At 43.0% G+C, this 23,802-nt stretch overlaps 1 protein-coding gene across 1 annotated transcript in view; it reads right to left on the bottom strand.

The window, feature by feature from the left end:
* megf6b (multiple EGF-like-domains 6b) overlaps nt 1–23,802 on the bottom strand; it is a gene marked incomplete at its 5' end in the record, with an annotated part of 186,077 nt that overhangs the window by 51,221 nt on the left and 111,054 nt on the right. The window contains 1 exon segment of the mRNA XM_079510418.1: nt 11,151–11,273. Coding sequence (XP_079366544.1) covers nt 11,151–11,273 — 123 coding nt within the window.

Here is a 23,802-nt window from a genome sequence, read left to right as displayed (position 1 = left end):
CAACTCGGATAAATAAATAAAAATAACAATATAAATAAAACAAAATCAACCCAGAGGAGATATTGACGGAAGAACCTCAAAGAACCTACCCCATATTTTTTCAAAAGTAGCAGGCTTTCTCCTTACATTGTACAGTATCTTTTCAGGAGTACAGTATGATGAAAGCTCATTCAGCCAGTGTCTCTGTGAAGGTGAGTTTTCAGATTTCCAATTAACCAAGATGACTTTCTTCGCAGCTGTACTGGCGAGTAACACAAAATACTCTTTATAATAACTTGTGTTGATCAACGTAACGTCACCCAGTAACCAAATTCTTGGATCAGGTGGTATTTCAACCTCTATGATATCAGAGACAGTAGACATGATGAACTTCCAGTAATCAATCAGAAGTGGGCAGCTCCATAACATATGCAATAGGCAGCCTTCTGTTATCTTACATCTTTGGCACATAGGGGAAATGCTCCTATCAATCTTGTGTAACCTGAGTGGGGTAAAGTAAGTCCTGTGAAAAATGTTAAACTGCATCTGTCTATGTTTGGTGGAAATCAGAACCCTCTGAGCCCTCTCTAAAATTATTTCCCAATCCACATCATCATAAGTGCATCCCAAGTCTGTCTCCCATTTATGTTTAATATTCAATGTATTGTAAATTGGTAAATTATTATTTAGAATACTATATATGGAGGAAGTTAATCCTTTAGTTGAGGTGATAAGACTACAAAACATGTGATCCTCCAGGGGGGATTTTACCGGAATATTCGGGAAATCTATAGATTTTGCTTGAATCCAATGTCTAATTTGAAGATATTTAAAGAGGTCATGGTTACGTAAATTAAATTTGGCTGACAGTTGTTGAAAACTTGATACTACATTGTTGCTGTATAAATCACCCACAGTCCTGATTCCATTATTAACCCATCTCTGCAATACTCCATCAGCTATGGGATAAGGAATATTAGGATTTTCCCATAATGGTGTCTTTCTCATTAGAGATGTGTCTATCCTTAATAATTTATGAGATTCCTGCCAAGCTTCAAAAGCGCTCAAGATAATAGGATTTTTCGTAAGCAAAGAGAGGTTCTTCCTTGCACCCAGAAAAGGTACGATTTTCAGGGGAGTTAGGCCCAGGTCTAGTTGTTCTATACGTAGCCACCTAACCTCACCAATCTCAGGGTGCAACCATATCCATAAAGGACGAAATTGCGAGGCCAAGTAATAACATCTAAAATTAGGGAGATTAAGGCCACCCTTATTGTAAGGGGCTTGGATCGTACTCAATTTGACCCGTGGTGTTTTGCTCTGCCATAAAAAGGAGGAAATAATTTTGTTAAGATCTTTAAAAAACCTTTTAGTTATAGAGAATGGGATGCATTGAAATAGATATATATATTTCGGTAACACTATCATCTTAACTGCATTCACTCTTCCGATTAGAGACAAAGGCAGATCAGCCCATCTTAAAGTGTCAGACTTAGTCTTCTCCATAAGGTTTAAGTAATTGTCTTTAATTACCTTATCCCGCTCTTCCCTGATATTAATTCCCAGATACTTGAACCCGCTAGGACACATTTTCAATGGATCGATCAGATCCCCTACATTCAGATCCTGTGTATTTAGAGGTAAGACCTCACTCTTAGTTAGGTTGATCTTATATCCTGATGCTGCACTATACTCCCGTAAACACTGGAACAGTGGAGGGACCGAGCCAGCCAAGTCAGTCAAGTAAATCAAAACATCATCTGCATATAAGGATATTTTGTGCTCCGTTGTACCAAATTTCACTCCAGAAATCTCACCATTAGCTCTAATTGCAAGGGCAAACGGCTCAATGGCGATTGAAAACAACATAGGAGAGACGCAGCATCCTTGCCTTACACCTCTAGAAAGCAAGAAGGCGTCCGACAAGAGCCCATTAGTGAGAATTTGAGCTTTTGGAGCAGTAAAAAATGTTTTAATATATTTTATAATTTTTTCTCCAAAGTTCATTTTTTCAAGAGTCTGAAACAGGAAGCTAGGTTCAATCCTATCAAACGCCTTTTCGGCATCCATAGATATTATTAATGTGGGCTCCTTTGTCCTCTGAGTAGTGTTTAATATATGAAATAATCGGCGTACATTATCTGACCCCTGTCTTTTTTTAATAAATCCCGTTTGGTCTGGATGGATTATTTTTGGTAAAACAAGTTCTAATCTGGTTGCAATCATTTTAGAAATAATTTTGTAATCTGCATTTAAAAGACTTAGAGGTCTATAGGAGCCACATTGTTGTCTGTCTTTCCCAGGTTTAGGCAATAATGTTATAGTTGCAAGTTCTAGAGTTGGGGGTAAAGCCTGACCATCCAATGCATCCTTAATCATATTTGTCAAAGGAGGCAGCAATTTGTCTGCAAATGATTTATAATATTCAATCGGAAAACCATCTGGTCCAGGGGCTTTATTATTTTGTAGAGAGTTCATAGCCAGGAGAACCTCCCCCTCAGTTACATCAGCATCCAAGCATTCTTTATCTTCTATATTGATCTGAGGGAGAGGTACGCCCTCCAAAAACTGCTCCGCAGCAACATTATTGTTGTTGTTATGATCAGATTTATATAATGTTTGATAAAAACGTTTAAATTCAGAGTTGATCTCTTTTGGACTAGTCAGAACTCCACCCCCTTCAGCAACAATAGAGTCAATGATCCTGTCTGTATCCTCCTTTTTAATCTGCCAAGCTAGAAGTTTTCCAGTTTTATTTCCATATTCATAATAGTGATAGTTGGTCCTGGCCAAAGCAGCCTCCGCCTTATTAGTGCACAAATTATTGTATTGAATCCGCTTAGCAGTCAAAGTGTTAAAAATATCCGTTCCATTGGTTTGAGAGTGTTGTTGTTCCAGCCCTTTTATCTCCTCTTCCAACTTCAATAGGATTTGTCTCTTTTCTTTTGTTTTGTGAGCACTATATGACAAAATATGTCCCCTCATGTACGCCTTTAGAGCCTCCCAAACATTGGCATGAGACGCAGAATTTACATTAGCCACAAGAAATTGTTCAATTTGGGAGTTCATAGAAGAAATGAACTGGGGATCCTTCAGCATAAATGATTTAAAACGCCATCGAGGTGAAGAGGGGCGCACAGACTCCATTTTCCAAGTTAATTTAACTGGGTTATGATCAGAAAGTGCAGCCGGTAAATAGGCACAGCTCGTTACCCTTGTAAGTATATTCCGCGGGGCTAGAAACATGTCTAAACGGGAATAACTTTTATGCATATTACTGTAGAAGGAATAGTCCCTCCCATTGGGGTTGAGGGAACGCCAAATGTCACACAGCCCTAACTCTGCCATGCCTTGGTTCAATACTAACGCCGCTCTGGATGATGTGAGTGTCCTAGGATGCGAGCGGTCAACTGCCGGAGAAAGCACTAAATTAAAGTCACCTCCAACAAGGCATCGGCCATTGATGGCCGCTAGTTTCAATAGAAGGTCATTAAAAAAGGCTGGGTCATCATGATTGGGACCATATAAGTTTACCAGAGTTACCCTGTTTGTGTTTAAAACACAATCTAAGAGCAAGAACCGTCCATTCCTATCTTTTTCCACTGAGATCAGCTTGAACATTACATTTTTGTTAATAAGTATGGCAACTCCCCGTGCACTGGATGTATAAGAAGAAAAAAAAACATGGCCGATCCAATCCCTCCTCAGCTTCATATGTTCCAGATCTGTAAGGTGGGTTTCCTGAATAAAGGCAACACTAGCGGATGATTTCTTTAAATAGGTAATTATTTTCTTCCTTTTAACTGGCGAATTAATTCCCTTTACATTCCAGGAAATGAAATTTAGTTCACTAGTCATTTAAAAGGGTTAAGAATATATTATCATGGGTAAATTCACTCAGGAGCAGAGCGCAACAGGAATCCAGTGTAGTTGAATAGTATTGTGTTATCAATAAGGTGCAGTCGTTTTTAAGATTCATTAGAAAGCCAAAAAAGTAACCTTTCAAAAACCCAGAAGCCCACAAAAGAAAACCCCCACAGAAACACCAAACACAAAACAATAACAAAGACAAGAAAACAAACATCATATGGGCTACTCTTACCTAGCGTAAGGTTGCCCTCACAGTTACTATTCATATCTCTATATAACAACCTCAGCATATAAAAGGTTAGAAAGATTTCACATAATGTAGTGATCAGAGGCCCCCATCCTATAGATCCACACATCCCATGCTAATTTTACAGGGCAAAGAAAGAAAAACTGTATTTCACCACTAGATGGGGCCATCCACCAGACTATAAAGGGGATGCACAGACCCAAAGGTTTAATCAGTCCAAAATATTTTGAGAAAAGTAATATATGCATACTACCACAAGGCGGCGCCAATTACCAATTAAATTAAATAAATAAATAAACGCAGATTTTGGCCAACACCCACACAGCCAGTTTAGCGTGCAGGCATTCTTAACCCCCCCCCCCCCCCAATAAACATTCCACCGCGGCAGTGCAAACTACACTGAGACACATCAAAAAAGTAAAACCTGCCTAAATAAAGGCGCGAGGAGGAGTGAGCAGAACGGGAGGCGGAATATGATAATAATTATTATAGGTCAAGTGGATTATACATATTAACAATTTGGAACGCCTGTAAGGTATCAAATAAGAAGTGGATCAGGATGGAGGCATCGTAACCACCAGTACAACTCAGAGAACAAAACTATCGCGTAGAACATTCCAATCCCCTCTCCCTCCCTCCCACCCCAAAAGAGAAAGAGGAAGGAAGAAAGAAAAAAGGCAACAAACGTATCTGATACTACACGTGTTTAGATGACAAAATCAGAGTACTCAGTATAAAGACAAGGGTCCAGAACAAGCAGCCCAGCGGAGCAACAGCTTGAGTAGAAAACAAAAAGAAAGTTACGTATTTTAGCGAGATGTAAAACCAAATTAAAGCATCGGGCAGCGCCAGTGTTGAAAAAAAAAACAACAAAAAGTGTCTACGCCGCTTCTTAAAAACAGTCCAAAAAATATCCACACAAATGGAAGGGGTCTACACCTTATGCGTAGTGTTAGTCACACATATGCCTACATAAAAATACAACATATCTATATAGAAAAATATATGCAGTGTATAGACGTGATGATGACTTACTCCCATTCACTGATCAAGAAGAAACGTTCCGTCGCTGTCCTTCGATATTATCCGCTGGGTTTAACATGCTGGAAGAGGAAAAAAAATCCCGATAGTAGAATCTAATCCAGGCTCTTCAAAAAATCCTCCGCTTCTTCTGGAGAGTAGAACCACTTGATGGATCCTTCGTGGGAGACACGCAATTTTGCCGGGTGATACAGTCGGTAGTCCGTGATGTTTTTATCCAACAGGGCTTTTTTCACAGATTTGAATGCCTGTTTCTTGCGTCGCGTCTCGGCACTGCAGTCAGGATGAAAAAATATTCTTCTTTTCTCAAGGAAAACCTCCTTCATCTCCCTGGAACGGTTGAGGATCAATTCTCTGTGCTTGTAGTTGAGGATTCTTGCTATCAGTGGTCTAGGCTTGGTCGCCATGCCGTAGGTGGGTTTACCAAGACGGTGACAACGCTCCACAACGAATGGGGTATCAAAAGCGATAGGAGCGAGGACTTGTGGAATAATGCGTTCAAAGAATGCAGCAGCATCTTTCCCTTCAGATTTCTCCAGGATATTGAATAAAACCACATTATTTCTTCTGCTTCTGTCCTCTAAATCATCTAGTTTCAGCCTCGAAACTTGCAGCTCCTTCTCAGTCTTCTCCAGCCGGAGAAGCACGTCCGCCATGTCGTCCTCATTCTTGGACACGCGTTGCTCCAAACCCCCAACTTGGTCGGCTAACGTTGACAAAGAGGTCTCAATCTTTGTGAGAGCAGTTTGGATTTTGGATGTTTTGGCATCAATCTGTTTAGATAAATCATTTTTGCACACATTTATCGCTTCCAATACCGTCTCTAACGATAAGGGTCCACTTTTGTCAGACGCCATTGTTTCCGTGGCCGGCGTGGTAACGAGAGAATCCTTCGACAGTGTAGGCTTTTTGCTTCTAAGGTTATAACTTTCCTTTTCCATGCAACAACCAGTGGTGTGGTTAAACCTTTGTTTTGTTAACTGAGGTTATTAAAGCACAAATAAACAAATTGTGAGGTAACTGTGAGGCAAACCGTCGGAGCTCACGACCGCATGACTTTCCTCGGTGAAAGCTAGACCGGAACTCTTAGCAGTGTTGTTTTTGACCGCACATTTTGATTTGTGTTTTAGTCATAGTCTCTTGAATAGTTTTCATTTAGTTTTAGTCACATTTTAATCACCTGGAATGTTTTAGTGTTAGTTAAGTGTTATATAAAATGTATTTTGGTGCATGGGCCTTGATGCCTGATTTTACACTTGCTGAAAATAGCTGATCTAAAAAGAAAAGAAAATAGCCGATCTTGTAGATCGGACTATTTTCAGCATGCAACAAAGTGTAAAATTACTTGTGTTTTTTTTTTTTTTTTTTTTTTTTTACTTATACTGGATCTCTTGTCCACTAGTCCCTTCCTAACATTTTAGTCTAGTTTTTATTTTTTGACAAAATTGTATGATAGCCTATATTTAGTCTTAGTCATCATATCTTAGTTTTCATTTAGTTTCCATTTAGTTTCCGTCAGTGAAAAAAGGTAGTCGACGAACATTTTTCGTCTTAGTTTTAGTCGACAAAATCAACCCCAACAGCCAGCCCGGCTACACCGACAGTGCAGGAAACCATGCAAGGCATCAACATGCATTGCCCCTCTCCCCCCAAGCAGTTAGGCCTCTCACTCACACGTAAGACACACGCAGGGAGCAGTTAGGCCTCACTCACACGTAAGACACACGCAGGGAGCAGTTAGGCCTCACTCACACGTAAGACACATATCGGGAGCAGTTAGGCCTCACTCACACGTAAGACACATATCGGGAGCAGTTAGGCCTCACTCACACGTAAGACACACGCAGGGAGCAGTTAGGCCTCACTCACACGTAAGACACACGCAGGGAGCAGTTAGGCCTCACTCACACGTAAGACACACGCAGGGAGCAGTTAGGCCTCACTCACACGTAAGACACACGCAAGACACACTTGTGTCCTGTGTCTTCTGTGTGTTGATTGCCCCTCTCCCCCCAATCAAACACAAGTGTTTGGTCAAACCACGTGACTTCCATTGGAAAAGCATTGGGGCGGCCATGAAACACAGGCAGAGCACAGAACATTCGTTCTTTATGTGTGTACGAAGCCTTAGGGGTTCAGTGTCTTGCTCAAGGACACGTCAAAGTTAACCCATGCGTGGCGAGCTGGGGATTTGAACCGAAAACATTCCGATTCATCCCAAGCGGATGCTCTACCTCCCGAGCCAATGCCGCCGGCTTTGTTGTATGAAAAATAATAGATTTTTAATGGAAGAATGCAATGAATCGTTATATTTCTTTTGGTGAGCGACATGGCCGTACAACAAAGTATAAAACTGGCCGTTGAGTCAAACTCTATCAAGCATGTGTGACCCTTCCTCCAGCTCAAACATTATGCGTCCACACGTTCTGTGCATGTGATGTGATCCTGACAGATCTGAAGCCGGGGAAGGAAGGCCAACATGACTGAGATGTTGAATTGATATCTGTGGACATCTGCTCTGCTTTTTCTGCCCCGTGCCTCCAACGATGATTGATATGCATTGCAAGGAGGTACTGGTATGCACTGTGAGGCTCTATCTCTAGCAATGTATGCAGTCTTTGCGGCCTGGTGTGCAATGATAAATAAAAAAAACCCAAAAAAACAAGACATACTGTGGAATGGATTCCAGATTACCGGCGTGGCCTTCCTGTCCGATCTTTAACCCATTCCGGACGGGAATACTCTTTTGGTGTTTTTAAGCATTATGTTATACTATGTTACACTCAGTGCCGCGCTATGAGCTTGTATATCTGCTATTTTATTGAAAAATCTTGAAAATGTGGCGCAAATCTTTGAATGTATATTCTTCCCCGTAACAACATATTTTCAAATACAGAAAATTCTGGGGGTCCTTGACATGAAAAAGGTTGAGCACTGCTGACATAGAAACAGGTTTTTCAGAAAGCTTTTACGATTTAGAAGACTTTTGAAGAAAGAAAATCAGCCTCAGTCGTAAATGGGTTAAGTTACTACTGCAAGCGTGCAGTTTGTGAATGAAGCCACGCAAATCACACCGAGGTGTTCAGTGGTGAAGTCACTCTATGCGGGAGCCCATTGTGATGGCGTCGTTCCCACAGTGAATAAACTGGCTGCTTGTGGGGTTATGCCAACAAGTGTGACGATAATGTCCCCTGTGGTGGCAGAGGAGGCTGAAAAACAGCCAAAAAAGACAAGCACATCTACAATATATAGAGATAGGGTGAAGTTCAGTCACACGAGAGAGACTCGGAGTAGAACCGCTGCTCCTTCGCCTGGAAAGGAACCAGCTTAGGTGGTTCGGGCATCTGGTTAGGATGCCTCTCGGGCGTCTCCCTAGGGAGGTCTTCGAGCGAGGCACGTCCCACTGGGAGGAGACCCCAGGGCAGACCAAGGCACATTTGGAGGAAACACACTGACTCACTGGCCTTGGAACGCCTCGGGATCCCCCAGGAGGAAGTCACTAATGTTGCTCTGGAGAGGGAAGTCTGGAACACTCTGGTGGAGATGTTGCCCCCGCGACCCGACTACGGATACGCGGTTGAAGATGGATGGATGGATGGATGGATGGATGGATCTACAGTATACATACCCCAATATGCTGGGTTCCGGAACAAACAAAGTAACAGATAAAGAATAAAAAGAGTCCGCGCACCATTTTCTGCTCCCAGAAATATCTTTACTTGACGAATGTCTCCTGTGGTCAAAATGTCTATAGTGATCTTTATACCTGTACTTCGCCCCAGAAGTATACAAAGGTGCTTTACAAGAGCAATGTTGAGGAACATTTGAGTCATTCTGTTGTAGTATGCATACTGCAGATAAACTACCATTGAACTTTTACATTTCACCTTAATTTCACCAGACATGTCCTGCCTGTGCAGGTCATTCACGCTGCGTTTATGGCCAGCGGTGGATGGTTCTGTTTCATGGCGTCATGCACGTACAGCGCTGTTTTCTGTGACAGCTCCTTTTTTTTGTACAGACATATACATATCATACAGCCAAACCAATCTAGACAGCTTGGCCTTCAGCTGTGCTATGAAACATTTTATGTGCCTTATGCTTAATGTTTATGCTCCGTCGTATGATGGTGTTATACGGACCAAAAATAGCAATACATCTTACAGGTTCACAATGCGTAGCGGCCAAGACAGTGAAGACACATTGTGAGCTCTTAGAAAGGATCAGTAGGAATCGGCCTTGGTGAGCGAGCCGCCTAGAAGAGCTTTTGTCCGTATTGTTGCGACCGAAGGCAACAACGTTCGCAACAACGTTTGCAAGTGTTTGCATGTCGCAAACGTGAAAGCGTGACGCGACGCAACGTTGCGTCGCTCTGGCACAGTTAACCCGGTCGATTCCAAAATTTGCACGCACACTCCCTGGATGCCGACGATGAACCTCTGCCCCACATTTTCCAGAACGGCCTGTTATAGCACCACCAGGAGGCCGACTTTTGTAAAGCACATTTTTGGATATTACTATTTTATTCTGTCCAAAAATCACGCAAATCGTTACACAGTATCTCTATAGTCATGTGTTCAAGACGGATCTTTAAAAAAAAACACACACACAATGTATTTACTGGTCTAGTTTGTTAAAAAATAATCTGTGAAGAGATTTCGCAAGATGTCTAGAGAGGCAGCATCTTGAAATTATAAAAATAGTATAATTGTTTTTTTCACTCAGATCTTGAGCAATGTGATATCTCATAGTTAAATTAACACTGCATGTGTAATCAAATCAAAACATTTTAAGACTCAATCTACAAAATTAATATCAGCTGTTTGGATACACTTTTCTTTTTTTTTGTTTGCTGCGCAATTTGTTTTCCCAGTCCATTCCATCTCCAGACCGCCACCCACCTCACTGATAAGCAACAGACACATGTCACACGGCCACTTTGATTATTAGCACCATCAATCATCTCTTCCCTAAACAGCCACCACACACAAAGGCGCTCAGCGACACTATCTATCTCCATCTATTGTATCCACTTTCCCTCTGACGGCAAGAAGCCATCCCTTTGACAGCATGCCAAAGCCAAGAAAAGCAGCGTACATTTACATTTTCCATCCTAAACGTGTGAGAGGACACTCTGTATACATTCCTGGCCGTGCAGAGCTGATATTGAGTTTACAACTCCTGCTCCATCAGCTCATTTTCTTTTTTAAAGCTTTAACCCATTGAGACTTGAGACATGATTTCTAAATCATGATAGTTTCTATGTCAGTGGTTCAAATTATTATGTAATTGGCCACCAATTACCAGGGACCCCCCCAATAGCTATACTGTACAATAGCAGATCTACAAGCTGCTACAAGATACAAGCTCATAGCGCGGCACTCTTGTAGATCTGCTATGTTTCAACAGATGAAGTTTAAAATAATGGTTAAAGAGGTTAATGGCTATAAGGTGACACAGACACGTCCTCAGGTCTAAATGAGTTAAGGCCGTGCAGAGCTAATGCTTCTGGCGTGATAGAAACAAGGTGCAGGTTCTGCGTAAACACTCCATTGGTCAAGACCAAGAGGATCGCACGCACGCACGCACGCACGCACGCACACACGCACGCACGTGCACGCACGCGCGCACGCATATACTATGGGGATTCGGGAATGAGCCTTTACTTGAGATGTCAAATACCGCACTGACAGAAGGAAACATAGGGAATGGTTTGCATCATCATGGCTGAGCTGAGGTCTAAATATCCCGAGTCAGTGGTCCGGGTACCACCAGTGGTCCTTGGGTGGCGGTTCCAGGTGAGTTGGTAACCAAATGGACCCTTATTAGATCTTTAACTCTTACAATGGACCCTTACATTTGGTGTCATTTGACGCTCTCAAGAGTTGAATTATTGTCAAACATCTGCATTACTTAATTTACAAGAAGTAATTTGCTCACTGGCATGGAGGAGAGGGTAACTTGTACAACACAACCCCAGCCCTCAATGTTGTCTATGTGTCATTATACTCACCAAGGCAGGTTCTTCCATCCACGTGTAAACGAGAACCAGGGTTGCATTCGCAGTGGTAGGAGCCCCTGGTGTTAACACATCTGTGTTGGCAGCCTCCATTGTGAACCTGGCACTCATCAATGTCTGCAGGAAAGGATAGAGGGAGAGAGGGAGGGAGGGAGCGAGGGAGAGACAGGGAGCAAGGGTTCAACGGGAGAGAAATTAGTACAAATTTTCTACAAATCATATCCCATTACGAGATAACTACCAGTCGAAAATGGGGTCCAGCAAGCTGTCGGCTAGGCTGAGACTGAGAGAGGAATTTAATATGGTCTTAAGGATGAAGATTTACTACTTAAAGCAAAGGAATGATGGACGAGGGGTAGAAGTACTCCACGGGCGCATCGCTACCCAAACAAACAAAAGTTCCCCATGTGGTAACAACTACTGAACATTTAAAACCAAATTTAAATTCCTCCGCAGCTCTTCAGAGAGTCCCCAGGGTACGGAGCCCAGAAACATACGGAAACTAAATGAGCTGCCGGGATGCAAAATATACACATTCCACAAAGCTAAGCACGGGGGGGGGGGGGGGGGGGGAATTATAAACAAATAATAAAGCAGTGAGTGGGTTCTTCATCTTATAATAAGAGCTCCCGGAGAACAAAAGAAACAATTTCAAACGAGACAAGCCAATTTCCAAAACCCCACTTCATTTGAGGGTCAGTCACAGACTGATCAATTGTTTTGTGCGCTCGGTGACGGACCGCCTGTGAGATCTGACGTGCCTTGAAATGACTCTGTTTTGGACTGCTAACATTCAGTCTGGCACCATATTCAGGAAAATGACTAAATTAAGTCAACTACTAGATCCGCCTGATTGATTGATTGATTGATTGATTGATTGATTGATTGATTGATTGATTGAAATTTTGAATTCACAGTATGTAGAATGGGTAGCCTACATTTCAACAAAAGTACAGGTCAATACAAAAACTGAAAAAGACTTGCATCAGGGTCCTCCATTTTCAATTTATCAGAACATTTTAAAGACGTACAAATAGACATTTCTATAAAAAAAAGAAAATAAATCATTATATATAAATGTGTACAGTATGGAAAAAGGGGGGAGGAGGCGGGGGACTTTAACTTTTTTTACAGGGGGCCAGTTTCGAATTGCATCCGCCCGTAACTGCTCTTTGAAAGCGGTTTTGAAGGAGTCTAGGGATTCTGTTGGTAGGGCGTTCCACATTTTAGTGGCATAGGAGCGAAATGAATTGAATCCCTTGTTTGAGCCGAATCTGGGTTGAATGTGGTTCGTGGAACTCTCACCTCTCACATAACTGCCACAGACAAGAACAATTTAAAGACCTTGAGACATGCTTAACTCTTTTTCCCCCAAGTCCGTATATATACGGACGTCGACGCTAGGTGGCGTCACATCCCAGGGTCCATATATATACGGACGTCGACGCTAGGTGGCGTCATATCCCAGGTCCGTATATATACGTACCCCAACGTATACTCTTGTCTATATAATGGTTTAGTCCTACGGAAGCTTTTAACATTGGTCCGGTTCCTATAGCAACACGCCACCGTTCCAACTATGAATTGATGATTGAAAATATATTCACAGTGCAAAGCAGTTGAAAGGAGGATTTTCAAGCCTCCATAAATCGGATTCTGGGATCGCTGTCCTTGGTGGATTTTCTGCCATCCACATTTAATTTGTGCCTTTGTACCGCGACGCTGCCGCCATGTATAAGCTTCTGATGAAAGGTAAAGAGTGTGTGCTTGTTCCAATTATACTAGAGCAGGGTTCCCCAGTGGCCCTCGAGGAAAATTAATTGGGGAACCCTGTACTAGAGTGTGTGTAGCGACTTTTTAAAGTGAACGCGTACAGTATGCTGGCACTGGGAACTGGGGTTTATGCTAACAGCTAGCGGTAGAGATAGAGTTAATATCATATTGTCTATGTCCCTCAAAGTTATTTCTAATGGTTTGAGCCTCAATCACCACTCTGATATAACCAGTCCTTGTCATTTCTTTCTGGACTTTGAAAGCAGTTTTAGCTGCAGTACCACAATGTCCTGAGGTGGTGAGGGTGCTGATATGCAGATTATTTAATATTTGAGTCATTATAATACTGATGCTAGATCAAACCAGGCTCGTTTCCATTCCATGCCAGCTTGGAAAATCAACAATGGCGGAGATTGTAACAAAGTGGAAATCCAAATTTGGAACTGAAGACTGAAGAAGACAAAGTAGGATGAGGACAAAATCAGTTGAGCTGTTCCTGAGAGCAATTTCCATTAAAGCACCTATAATTATATGAAAGCCTGATTGGATAGAAAACACATATGGGAGCCCCAAAAACACAAAATAAATGGAAAAAGTTGAATTTTGTGTTATAGGTCCTTTAAACAACTGATTGCTTGTGTGCATCATACAATATAATACAAAATACTGTATATAGTTTTAATGAAATGTTTAGGAGTTTCGGGAAATGTAGCTCGCTGCAGGGCCAGACGTCTTATACGGCCATCATCGCACAAACATGAAATATTACAAGTTGAGTGCAAATGGCTCTTGGCCACTCGTCAATGTCTGTAAAAATCACTAACACATCATAAAAAGGCCTGTCGTTTATAGGGCCAAGTTAAATAACCGTGTCTGGCAAAGCAACATGTTGCTCCGTGCGGTTCATTATGCATTATGCAAGTACCTACCTTAAAAAAGCAGCTATTTCCAGCAACAACTATGTCAAGAATTCACACACCACAGGAAGCACTGTGAAAAGAATTGTAAAAACCAAGGGGGGGGTATAACAATAACATTGATGAACAAACGGCGGGGCTATTGTTGACGTGTCATTTGTGAAACTGTAATTCAGTTTAATGATCACAAATCCCTCTCTGACCATTCATCACGGAAACAAATGCTCTCCTCCTCCTCCTCCTCTACTCCCGAGACAATGACAGTCAGAGACCGCTGAATGTTCCACTTATTGGGAACAATAACTTGCACATGGATACAGCTAATGTGATCACACTGTGTTGTGACGGAAAAGCCCTCTTTTTTCAATGGCGACTTACAGTATAGATGCTGAAATAACTGTGGCGAATGTCATCGCGTGGCCAGTGGTGGAAAAAAGTACTTGCATGTTTTACTTGAGTAAAAGTATCAATACTGCAATGTAGAACTATACTTCGTCAGAAGTAAAAAAGTCCGGAATTCAAAAGTATATTGGCATCAAAATGTACTTAAAGTACCAAAAGTAAAAGTACTCATTATGCAAAATGTCCCATTTAAAGATTTCAGATGTATAAAATATTTTTGAAAATAGCAGAGCTATGTATATACTGTAGGGCTACAGTGGTTAATGTATGTTTTTAATAATCCACATTAACAAAGTAACTAGTAACAAAAGTACAAATATTTGCCTCTGAAATGTAGTGGAGTAGAAGTAAAAGTAGTGTGGCTAATGTCATCGTGTGGCTAATGTCATCGTGTGGGTAATGTCATCGTGTGGCTAATGTCATCGTGTGGCTAATGTCATCGTGTGGCTAATGGCATTCGCGTGGCTAATGTCATCGTGTGGCTAATGTTTTCGCGTGGCTAATGTCATTCGTGTGGCTAAAGTCATCGTGTGGCTAATGTCATCGTGTGGCTAATGTCATTTGTGTGGCTAAAGTCATCGTGTGGCCTGCAGGGGCCATTACTTGCCGGGGGCCACTGTGGAAGTGGATCTGGAACCCAGAGCACATGCACTCGAAACAGAAGGACAGCGTCTGTTTCCAAGAGCCCCCCCTACGTGTCTGTCACGCTATGTGGGATGGAGGCCACATGCACAGCTGAGCCTCATCACACACATGACACGCCACCACAGCACGGTTTTCATATCGGAGCCATAAACATAGGGAGAGAGCATGACCTACCCACAGATGTGTGTTAAAAACCTCTCAGGGGGGTTTTAAAGCTTTTGTGACACAATGGAGGGCGACATGGGTTGTTGTGTAAAAAGCAGACAAATGTTATTAATGACTAGACACCGTGAAATAACATTGTCTTGAGACGAACAAAGGGATTATTTGTGCAAGCAATTTCCACAATGCACTTGCTTTAATGTCGCCAGGACACTCCATCAAGTACAGGAGGCAACGGCCAACAACATCTTCAACTTTAGTGTTTGGGACCGAACACACTTTCCCCTTATTCAGTCGGATGCCAAACTTAAACTTCACCCCATCCAGGAAAGCTGGCAGGAGCCATCTTTTCCATCCATGGCGCATGCATGGCTTTCTTTGGTTTTGGCTTCTCATGAAATCCGTCCAGTGTTGTGGGGCGGCTGCAGCAGCACAGCGAACGAGTCCCCCCCCCCCCCCCCCCCCCCCCCGCCTGGGTTTCCACATCCAGAACACGATCCCCGATCCGAGCAATAAGCCAGAGCCTCAGCAAGCCTCTGGCTTAACATAAAGTCACATTAGTTCTGTGCCCACAGCCTCCACCACGACCCGACGCTAGTCTTCCTCCGGCAATGGAAAAAATATATAATTTATTTCTTTCATGCAAAAATGGTTTGTTTGATGCGTTCTTAAAGGATTTCAGATCATTCCCGACCTTTTTTTCTCACCCACCTCCTGCAATCGGACGTGATTAACGGCCGCATCTCGTTGCCGCAGAGCCGGATTATCCGTAATAAGACGGGACGTTAAACACTGGGGCCGTTTCCGTGGTATTATCTTGTGCCTCAGAACTGCCGTCGGGCAACACATGAAACCAAAACGCTCCATCATAATCATTGTTGACGGCATCTGTCAAAGTCCCCATCTGGAGTCGGGTCCTGGCTGTTTTCTGTACAAGCATTACAAAACGCTTCTTTCATGATGCGTACGTCAGTGCGTGCGGCGCGCTAATCTCTGCGCTGATAAGAACAAGAAGCCTTGCCCCGGCCCGGGCTCTGATCTGGTACAGACGTTATCGGGGCAGTGCCAGGCGGCACGCAACATACAGTACATGCAGCAGACACATATCAGCATGTCAGCGATGAAACAGAGTCTGGCTCAGCCGCGTGCCAGCGGCGCGCAGCAACATTCTCATTAGTAATATAACAAGTGTGACAATAAACACCTGCTTGAATTCTGCAGTCTACACCAGTGGACAGTGGTTCCCAAACTTTTCAGACCGTGACCCAAAACAGATATTCGACCCAGGACCCAAATTAATGAAAATATAGCTTCGCGCCACGTTGTGAGCTCATAGATCGGCTCTTTTCACCACTTCTTAAACATTTTTTTTCTAATTTATGGAATGTCTTAGATTTTTTTTTCTTTTTTGATTTTTTGTCTTTCTTTCTTTCTTTCTTTCTTTCTTTCTTCTTTGCTTTTTGGGGGAATGTTTTTTGAAAATGTTTTGAAATAATAATAATTAAGAACAAAATGTAGGAAACAAAAAATAAAGGGACCCATAAAAATGTGAAAAATAAATCATATAAACGTGTAGTAACTATCTTGCTCTTGAACCACATATACTGACATTACATTTAACAGTATATGATTACCTTTTATTAACAGCTACCATCATTAGTGTGGTTGCTGTGCAGGCAACACACTATTGGTCTTGGTCTGAGAACCTGCTTTTTGTTAAAAGTGAAGATTTTGGACATGCTTGTCAGTCACTGTTGCATGCTTCACATGACATATCAATATGGATAAATGCTAAGACGGAATTCAGTTCCCAGTGGATTCCTTAATTGCGACTTGCGGCAGCGCAACCACACAGAATTGCACCTTTTTAGTTAAGTATATATATTTTTTCATATATAATAGCAGGGCTCAAGACAGTGCTTATCAATCTTTAGACACAATCACCCAAGTCCAATGAACGCACCTAGCCCAACGTTTTAGCCCCGTGACCCATGGCCACAAGATGATGATGATCAACCCAACTCACCTGGTGCGGCCAGGTAAGCCTGCATGTTGTAGCCGTGATGGTATCCTTGAGGATGGAAGCAGTGTGGCCTATAGCACATCCTTCTGTAGTAATTGTAGGGATAGTTAGCGCCCGACGCCAGGTGCACCCGAGCCTCGAAAAACAGCACGAGGAGTATCCAGCATCCCGACGCTAACGCCATGACTAACAACCCAAACCAAAGGGCTTACAAGGAAAAAGAGTATCCCTGTAAAAAAAAAAAAATCTAAAAAGAAAAAAAATATTTTTACATTTAGGGAGGAAGAAATCCCAGCCAAATCCAAAAATGTGCAAAAAGACCAATAATTCTTCAACTTCAATATTGGGCTTTTGTCAAGACACAGGCTGAAAGAGAATTACGCACAAGGGACCAGCGCTCCAAAGAATCCTGGTTTGGTTTAAGTGGCAAGTCATCTGTGAAGCAGAACTACCTTCATATTCACTCAGCCAACCTCCTCCACACACAACCCCCCCCCCCCCCTCTCTCTCTCTCTCTCTCTCTCTCTCTCTCTCTCCTTCCCTTTCTGCATGTCAATTTCCCTGTGGAACAGTCAACCTCCGCTCCACAAAAACTGAATGTCTGTCAAATTAAAGATCCTCCTTTCTCTTTCTCTCTCTCTCTCTCTCTCTCTCTCTCTCTCTCTCTCTCTCCCTCTCTCTCTCTCTCTCTCCCTCTCTCTCTCTCTCTCTCTCTCTCTCCCTCTCTCCCTCTCTCTCTCTCTCTCTCTCTCTCTCTCTCTCTCCTTCCTCCAAGTGTAATACCTCCCGTCCCTTCGCTGTATAGCGCTAGCCTACAGTACAGTCCAACTCCAACACCACATGCAGTCCAGGAGAATGATACTTCATTTTGACAGAAGTGGTGTTATGATGAATAACAACCGTTAAATACTTCTTCTTCTCGGAGTGATTCACGACAGCTGGCCGCTGTACTTATTTCTCTAGTTACTTCAAAGGCTATATAGATATAAATATACATATATACACGCGTGTGTGTCAAAAAATACCAGAGATTACAAAGCGGGCATGCGATTCAGGTATTGAACTATATAGGAATGTGAACAGGCTCCGGTGTGATTTAGTGTGTCTATATGCTTTTTTTCTTTTGATATTGAAACAAAGTGCCGCCAATAACCAGCACAGCCACACACCACGCACACAGCAAAGCCAAGTCTGATAAGTGCCAGAGGAAGAATATGATATTTAGAATCCAAACATTTTGAGAAAGGAATGGGGTCTCGAAAAGCGAACCCATCCACTCAGGTCAGGAGGAGCGCCGCTGCTGTGCACTCTAATCTGTTGCCAACACATACTGTTCATGCTTCTGGACCACGACAGCACTGTGTGGACCTCAAGAAGAACAGAAAGTTCCCAAACACTGGCTTCGGGACCATAGGGTTTATAAAGCAGCTTTGCTTCCCAAACCTTTTCATGTCAAGGACCCACGAATTGACACTAATTGGCCCGCAGACCCCATAAGGGTCCATTTGGTTCCAAACTATCATGTAGCTATTCTGCAAAATCCTGCCCAGCCATCTAGGCTGGATCGTGAGGCCAGTGCCCGAGAAATGCAGGAAATGAGCAAAGAAAGAAGAGCCACATCCATCCGCCCGACCCGGAAGTGATTGCCCTCCATATCTGTAGTCTAGTCTCGCTCCAGGCTGTGCACCAACGCACTTTCGTGTGGTATTTGAGTCTGGAGATGCTGTGTATGGATCTTGTTTCCCGGGGGGTGGGTTCAAACATTTTCTCTTTGACGCAATTGGTTAGAGGTACTGTCAGTCAAAGGTCTCAAGCATTGAACGTCACTGTACCAAAGCCCGCCCATATTGCATACCGTGTCCCGATTGGCCACACCAGTTCTCTGGTGTAGGAAATGGGCGTACAATTGAGCCTCTCCAGACCGTAATCCACCGACAGGCAATTTTTCGGTCTGGCTTATTAGCCAGGCTACACCAACACGTGGACGACGTTTATTCTTTGCTCGACCTCGGATTAATGCTTTATTAGGCTCTGAACATGGTATTTTATCCCATTCTGAGCACAAAAAACACTGCGTGTGCCGCGCTACGAGCTTGTAGATCTGCTATTTTTTTTAAATCGTGAAAATGTGGCGCAAATCTTTGAATATATATTCTTTCAGAGCCAAAGTTTGTACCTCAAATCTTTGCTTCTGGGGGGTCCCTGGAACAACATATTTTCAGATGGGGGTCGGCGGCCAATTACATATAATCTTGGGGGTCCTTGACATGAGAACGACATGACATAGAAACATAAGTTTGTCAGAAAACTGTTAGCATTTAGAAGGCATTTGTAGAATCGTCCTCAGTTGCTCAGTGGCATTTTGAAGCACCCGCATTTTTTCGATTTGCCAACCAACTTTTGTTTGTGCTAACAAGCGCTCTGTGTTAAAACAAATCTAAGAAATTCCACAAATTAGAACAACAACTATTGAAGAAGTAGTGAAAATACAAGCTCACAACGCTGCTATTTTCACTAGTTTGGGTCCCCGGGCGAATTATCACATTTCTGTTTTGGGGTCACAGGCTGAAAAGTTTGGGAACCACAGTTTCGTGGGCAAGAACACGCCCACCACAGCCACACAAGAATTCTGACCTCACTAACACGAGCGTGAAACATTCCTTGAGATCACTGCGCTGCTCCTCTGACCGCAACATGAACCTACAGTCGCTATACCATCACTTCCGGAACCATCCGTGGAAGCCCTCAAGTCCAGACGAAGCCACCATAAAGGTCATGATAAGAACAAGAGCGAAACCAGGCAAAGGGAAACGCTAGCCGCGCCCCCCCCCCCGCCCGCCCGACTGTGGCGACTGTGGCTCAGGAGGTAGAGCAGGTCGTCCAATGATCCATGGGTCGGCGGTTCAAATACCGGCTCCTCATGTCGAAGTGTCCTTGGGCAAGACACTGAACCCCAAATTGCTCCCGATGTGCTGGTTGGTACCTTGCATTGCTTCCGCCGCAATCGGTGTATGAATGTGTGTGTGTGTGAATGTAAAGCGCCTTGGATAAAGGCGCTATATAAATGCACCATTTACCGCCCCACCCCATCACCCTCTTCTCGCACTATCAAGCTCAAATTGCACCTTTCTAAACTAATTTTATTGTGACTGAAGGTCGCATTTACTATGAAACCCTGCGTCTGGCGTCCGTCACACCACCATATATGGTCGCCAGTCCATCATGCCTCGTATGATGCATGCAGCTGCTCCAAATCAACTTACAACAAGGTTTGCATCGTTTCATCTGCCCGTGTGAACGCACCATTAGATCTCCACATATGGATCTGAACTTGTGACATCATGGAGACCCTTTTTTTTTTTTTTTAATATTTTTTTTGCGGCTTACGCCTTTTATTGGTTTTTTGAAGGGACAGACAGTAGGCTGACAGGAAACGGGAGAGAGATGGGGGAAGACATGCAGTAAAGGCCGTGTCGGGCTCGGGAGTCGAACCCGCGGCACACTGCGACTGGATTACCAGTCGGGTGCCCAGACGGTTACGCCACCGCCTGGGCCATCATGGAGACCCTTAACGCCTCCATACAGTTGTCCCTTATCATTTGACCCATTTAGGCCTGACCTCAAAATTAAAAAAAAAATCCTTCTAAATCCTCCAGTTTTCTGAAATAAATATTTTCACGATTTTTCAAAAATAGCAGACCTACAAAGCTCGTAGCGCGCCACTCGGTGGCGCGCTATGAGCTTGTAGATCTGCTATTTTTCAATAGCTAAATTATAACATAATGTTTAAAACACCAAAAGGGGTTCCCGCCCAAAATGGGTTAACTGTCCTTTTGCGCAGATCACGCAAACCTCAGCAAAAAGAAAAGGACAATATCGATGGCCTCCAACTGTATGGATCTGAACTTGTGACATCATGGAGACCCTTAACGCCTCCATATATGGTCACGCCTCATGACATCACGCCTCGTGACACGTCACGCCACCATAATATGGCCATCTCCATTACATATATGAAGATCACGACACTGACCTCATCTAACCCTGGATAACCATACATGGAGAAGACTGGATCAGCCAACAACTCCTGTTGATCTGACCTCATCAAACCCTGTAGACTCAAGACACGCTCCATATATGGCCAGTACAGAATTCATTCCATTATGTTGATCTGACCCCCCATGCCAAAGCGGCAGCACTCCCTCGCCCAGCAGTCTGCCGTCACCCAGGCGGATGCGTGCACGCAACCTCGCCCTTTAGGGTGTCTAAAGGAAGCCAAACAAAAATGTAAAACATGTACACAAGAAGTAACAATAAAGTACAACCTTGAACCATGAACCCTTGATGTAGGATTTTTGCTTTCACTTTTTTTCCCTCTCTCACATGCTACATGGATGTACAACATCCACAGGTTCTCACAAAGTACTTCACGTATCGCATGGAAATTTCTAACAGATGTGTACAATGCCGGCCAGATAAAGAGCAGAGTGCTAAGTTAAGCATAGAAAGTTTATACTGGTATGTGCAAATGCCTGACGGGATATACCAGAACAAAATGAGTCCCCATTAACGGGAGAGACTTTAAAAGACCTCGACTGTAACTCTGACTTCACTGTCAAAAAGAGCATGATTACCTGTTGCTTTTGGAAAAGCAGCTGCAGTGCTAATAGCGCTCTCTCTCTCTCTCTCTCTCTCTCTCTCTCTCTCTCTCTCTCTCTCTCTCTCTCTGCGTGTGTGTGTGTGTGTGTGTGTGTGTGTGTGTGTGTGTGTGTGTGTGTGTGTGTGTACACGACGTGTATGTTTTTTTATATGATTGGTACGATTTCTTTCTATCTATCTGTGAGAGAGAGACAGAGTCACTCTCTCGTACGCACAAGGTGCCAATAAGCGCTGTCACCTCACCTTCACTTTTGCGGCAGGGATTTTCTGGCATACACACATTAAATTAGGCGTGAGCGTTGAAACGGCTTTGCCCCCATGCCCCCGCCCGCCACTGTGCCTGACAACAGTCACCGTTGGCCCCACGCCTCCACCTCTGTTATCCCTGCCATTCACAGAAAACGCTGCTCATTCAGAATCAGAATCAGAATCAGAAGCCTTTATAGAGCGTTGCAGTCCCGCCCCCTTGAGAGACCCGGAAAATAATTCCCCGTTCATTTTCCTCATAGACATTTCAAAAAGTATTTATTTAAAGACGTTTACGCTGCGGACAAAGCCAACTCGAGTTGTGACAAATCATGACAATAAACACAATGTTTTGGGCCGAATAAATAATTAGAAAGAAGAAAAAAACGGCAGGATACAACACTTTTCTTTGTTTGTTTTTCTTCTTTGTAATTATTTGTTTGGTCCAAATTATTGTGTTTGTTGTCATGATTTGTCACAACTCGAGTTGGCTTTGTACGGCTCTTACAGTAAAAGGTCTTTAAATAAATGCTTTTTGAAATGTCTATGGGAAAAATGCATTAGGAATTATTTCCTGGGCCTGGCGTCGTCATGAAAGGGGGCGGGACGGCGACGCTCTATTGCCATGATATGTAAACATGTTAGGAATTTGGATTGGTGGACAACAAAGTGCAGTTAGGACAAGTGCAAAACAGGACAATTACAGTGCAAAAACAACAATGAATAGTGAATAAATATAAAGTGCAGAGAGTTCAAGTGTTCAAAGAGCCATGCAGCCAAGAATGAGACTGGGAGCTTATATCTGGGCTGGGTTCCAGCAGGGGCGGAAAGTAACCAAGTACATTAACTCAAGTACTGTACTTAAGTAACATTTTGAGGTATTTGTGCTTTATTTGAGTATGTCACATTTTCTGTACTTTTACTTCTACTCCCACTGCATCTCAGAGCCAACATTTGTACTTTTACTCCACTACAATAATAGGAAAACTTTAGTTACTAGTTACTTTGGAGATTTAAATTTTGATTTTGAAAACATACAACTTCAGCCTATACATTTCCTCCTATTTGAAAATAGCAGATCTACAAGCTCACAATGCGTCGCGATATGCGACACATTTTGTGAGCTTGTAGATCGGCTATTTTCAAAAGATTGTGTGCATATTTTGAACTTGTGAAATGGGACATTCTGCAATATGAGTACTTTGACTTTTAGTACTTCAAGTACATTTTGATGCCGATATTTTTGTACTTTTACTTGAGTATATTTTGAATACGGGACTTCTACTTGTAACGGAGTACATCTACATTGCAGGATTTATACTTTTACTTAAGTAAAACAATTGGGTACTTTTTCCACCACTGGGTTCCAACAGGATTCTATTGTAAATTGTAAAAGTTTTTGTATACAAGCCTTCTCTCTCTCTCCTCTCCTCTCCTCTCCTCTCCTCTCCTCTCCTCTCCTCTCCTCTCCTCTCCTCTCCTCTCCTCTCCTCTCGCTCTCTCTCTCTCTCTCTCTCTCTCTCTCTCTCTCTCTCTCTCACTCTCTCGCTCTCTCTCTCTCTCTCTCTCTCTCTCTCCTCTCTCTCTCTCTCTCTCTCTTTTTCACACTGAACAAAAGATGCATTTGTTCTCCGTTGAGAACTTCAACGTTCTTTTGCCCATGCCAGGAATATAGACAATTCCGCGTCCGGAGCAGATGTCTTTGATTGGGGGAAAATGTATAGTGTACATTGCCAAGGATTGGATTCACACAGAGTAGTAGAGAATGTGCTTGCTTGCCTACGGCGGCCCAATGCCGCAAAATGTGCTTATTCTATTC

The sequence above is a fragment of the Electrona antarctica genome, assembly GCF_951216825.1.
Source record: "Electrona antarctica genome assembly, chromosome: 9".
In the NCBI taxonomy this organism is placed as follows: Eukaryota; Metazoa; Chordata; class Actinopteri; order Myctophiformes; family Myctophidae; genus Electrona; species Electrona antarctica.
This window is presented reverse-complemented; position numbering and strand designations above follow the sequence as displayed.